The following is a 2,478-nucleotide window of genomic DNA, read 5'->3' as shown; positions in this document are numbered from 1 at the left end:
AAAAAAAGAAAAAAAGAAAAAAAAGAAGAAAAAAAAAAGAATCATATTATTTTATAACAATGAGAAGCAGTCTTTTCATTTTATTTGGTTTTGTTGTCATTATTTATGCCAATGAAATAAGCACAAACACAACAGACACGAAAAGAAGCGAAATAAATCAATCGTGCAGTCTTGGGAATAAAATTATGGATGAATTGAATTTAAGAGAGTACAAATATCGAGAACTGATTAACTCAACAAGAAATAAAATGCCTAAGTATCATATTGAACATTTATTAAGAGAAATAAGAAGAAAAAAAATCTCAACTGTTTTATATTGCAGAATAGAAGAAGAAATAAAGGGATTAAAAGATCGAAGCGAGAAAATGAGAAGTGAGGTTTCAAAATATCGAACATGTAGCAATAGAGAAGAACAAGAAAGATTAAATAATATGAAAGACACCATATTCCGAGATAGCAGAGAAATTGAAATACTTGAAGAGAAAAGTAAAGAACTTGTTAATAATATTAAAGAACCATCATTTGTAGAAAGTGTTATTGAAAGAAGTGAAGAAAGAATGAAAGAAATAGAAGAAGAAAGAGAAAAAAGTCAACAAGAAATAATAATGATTGAGAGTGATATTAGTAAATTGGAAAATGAAAAGAAGAGAATTGAGAATAAAATTAGTAAAAGTGAAGTAGAAGCAGTTAAAGACTATTACCAAGAAGAAAGAGAAGATATTAATAAAGAAATTGAAAAGAAAAAAATAAGAATCAAAGAAAAGAAAAGTAATATAAAAGAAGGGATTAAAACGGAAAAAGAGATTATAAGAGAAAGTAAAAATAAAATAGAAAAACAAGAAGAAGAAGAGATTAGTAATATAATGGAAAAGATTCATAGTATTAGAAAAGAACTTAAGAAAGAAAAGAAAATAAGTGAAGAGAGAGCCAAAAAAGAATATGAAATATTAAAAAGAAATCAAACACTAAGTGAATTAGAAACAGGAAAAATATTAGAAGAGAGTCGAGTAAGAGAAATGCGAATCAAACAAATACAAAGGGATATTATTGATTTAGAAAGAAGAAGTGAATATATGAAAAAAGAACGAGAGATAATAAGAAAAAAACGAATGGAAGAAGCGATTTCCGAAGTTAAGAAAGAAGAAGGAAAAAGAAAGAAAAAAACAAAAGAAGTTATTGAAGCAAAAGAAGAATTAAGTATCAAACAAAAAGAAAGGATTGAAGAATTAGAATTTGAATATTTTAATTTAGAAAAACGAATAAGTTTATTAAATAGAAGGAAAGATATAATCAAAGGAAGGAATAAAGATATTAGTAGAAAGAAATGTAAAGGAATAACAAAAGATAGAATTAAAGAAATAGAAGAAAATCAAGAAAGAATTAAAAAAATTTCCGAAAGAATTAAACAAGAAGAAGAAAGAAATGAAGAAAGAAGAAAAGAAATTGAAGAAATTAAACAACAAAGAAAAGAAAATGTCGAATGGATTAGAAAAGAACTTCAAAGAAAAATCCAAATAATAAAAGATAAAAAGAAAAGAATTCAAAGATTAGTTAATAAAATTATTAAAAAAACAAATAGTGGTACTAAAGAAGAAATTAGAAATGCAACAAATAAAATGCGAGACATTAATAAAAGTTTACAACCATTAAATATTATTGAAAAAACAATGAAACAAAAAGTTGAAAGATATAATGAAGAAATTATAAGAAAAAGAATTGAAGAATTTGAAAAAATAATGATTCATGAGGCACAAGTTATTATTCATAAAAAAGATGTAATTAATAATGTCTTAATTAAATATAAACGAAGTGCACAAAATCTTAGTAAAAGAGTATCTAAATGTAAAGGAAAATTAAGTCCTAAATTTTATATGAGAAGAGATAAAATTTACAAAAAGATTAAGAAAGAAGAAGAAAAATTAAAATTAGTTGGTGAAGAAGCCATTAAAAAAGCAATAAATATTGAAAAGTACTTACTTGAAATGAATCGTCTTTTTGAACGAAAACTAAAGATTGATCAAATCAGAATAAAAAAACTTCTTAAAATGAGAGACACAATCGTTTGTCAAATATCCCGTAAATTCTATGACAACAACATTAAATCCCTTACCAATGATATTAAAATTAGGCGTCATCAAAATAAACACATAAATGTCATTCTCAATAATCTCATCAAAGAATTAAGAAATCCAAACGGTAAATATTTAATCTCAATTGTCAATGACACAAACTCTCTTCAGCAAATTTGTTCCATCTGTGAAAATATTGGAAATTACGTCATTGACAAAATCGCTAAAGGTACTTCTCAACATCTTCTTACTAAAAACGTCCTTAATTATTGTCAATCCTCTCCTAATGAAAGACTTTGTTTAGAAAGTTTCATGAAAATCCAACTCATCGACTTATCACATGACTTACCTGCTTCTGGAAATCAACTTTGTACTTCATTAGGTTTCTGTTCTAAAAGCTGGTAATTGA

At 25.3% G+C, this 2,478-nt stretch overlaps 1 protein-coding gene across 1 annotated transcript; it reads left to right on the top strand.

The window, feature by feature from the left end:
- Positions 1-248: 248 nt before the first annotated feature.
- ENU1_035080 (hypothetical protein) lies at positions 249-2,474 on the top strand (the record flags this gene model as incomplete). The annotated part of the gene is made up of 1 exon (XM_008857405.1): positions 249-2,474. The coding sequence occupies one exon, from the start codon at positions 249-251 to the stop codon at positions 2,472-2,474; it is 2,226 nt and encodes a 741-aa protein (XP_008855627.1).
- Between the last annotated feature and the right edge of the window lie 4 nt (positions 2,475-2,478).

This window comes from Entamoeba nuttalli (genome assembly GCF_000257125.1).
Source record: "Entamoeba nuttalli P19 unplaced genomic scaffold asmbl_2621, whole genome shotgun sequence".
NCBI classification, from domain to species: Eukaryota; Evosea; order Mastigamoebida; family Endamoebidae; genus Entamoeba; species Entamoeba nuttalli.
The sequence above is the reverse complement of the archived record's forward strand: the minus strand, read 5'-3'. Positions and strand labels throughout refer to the sequence as shown.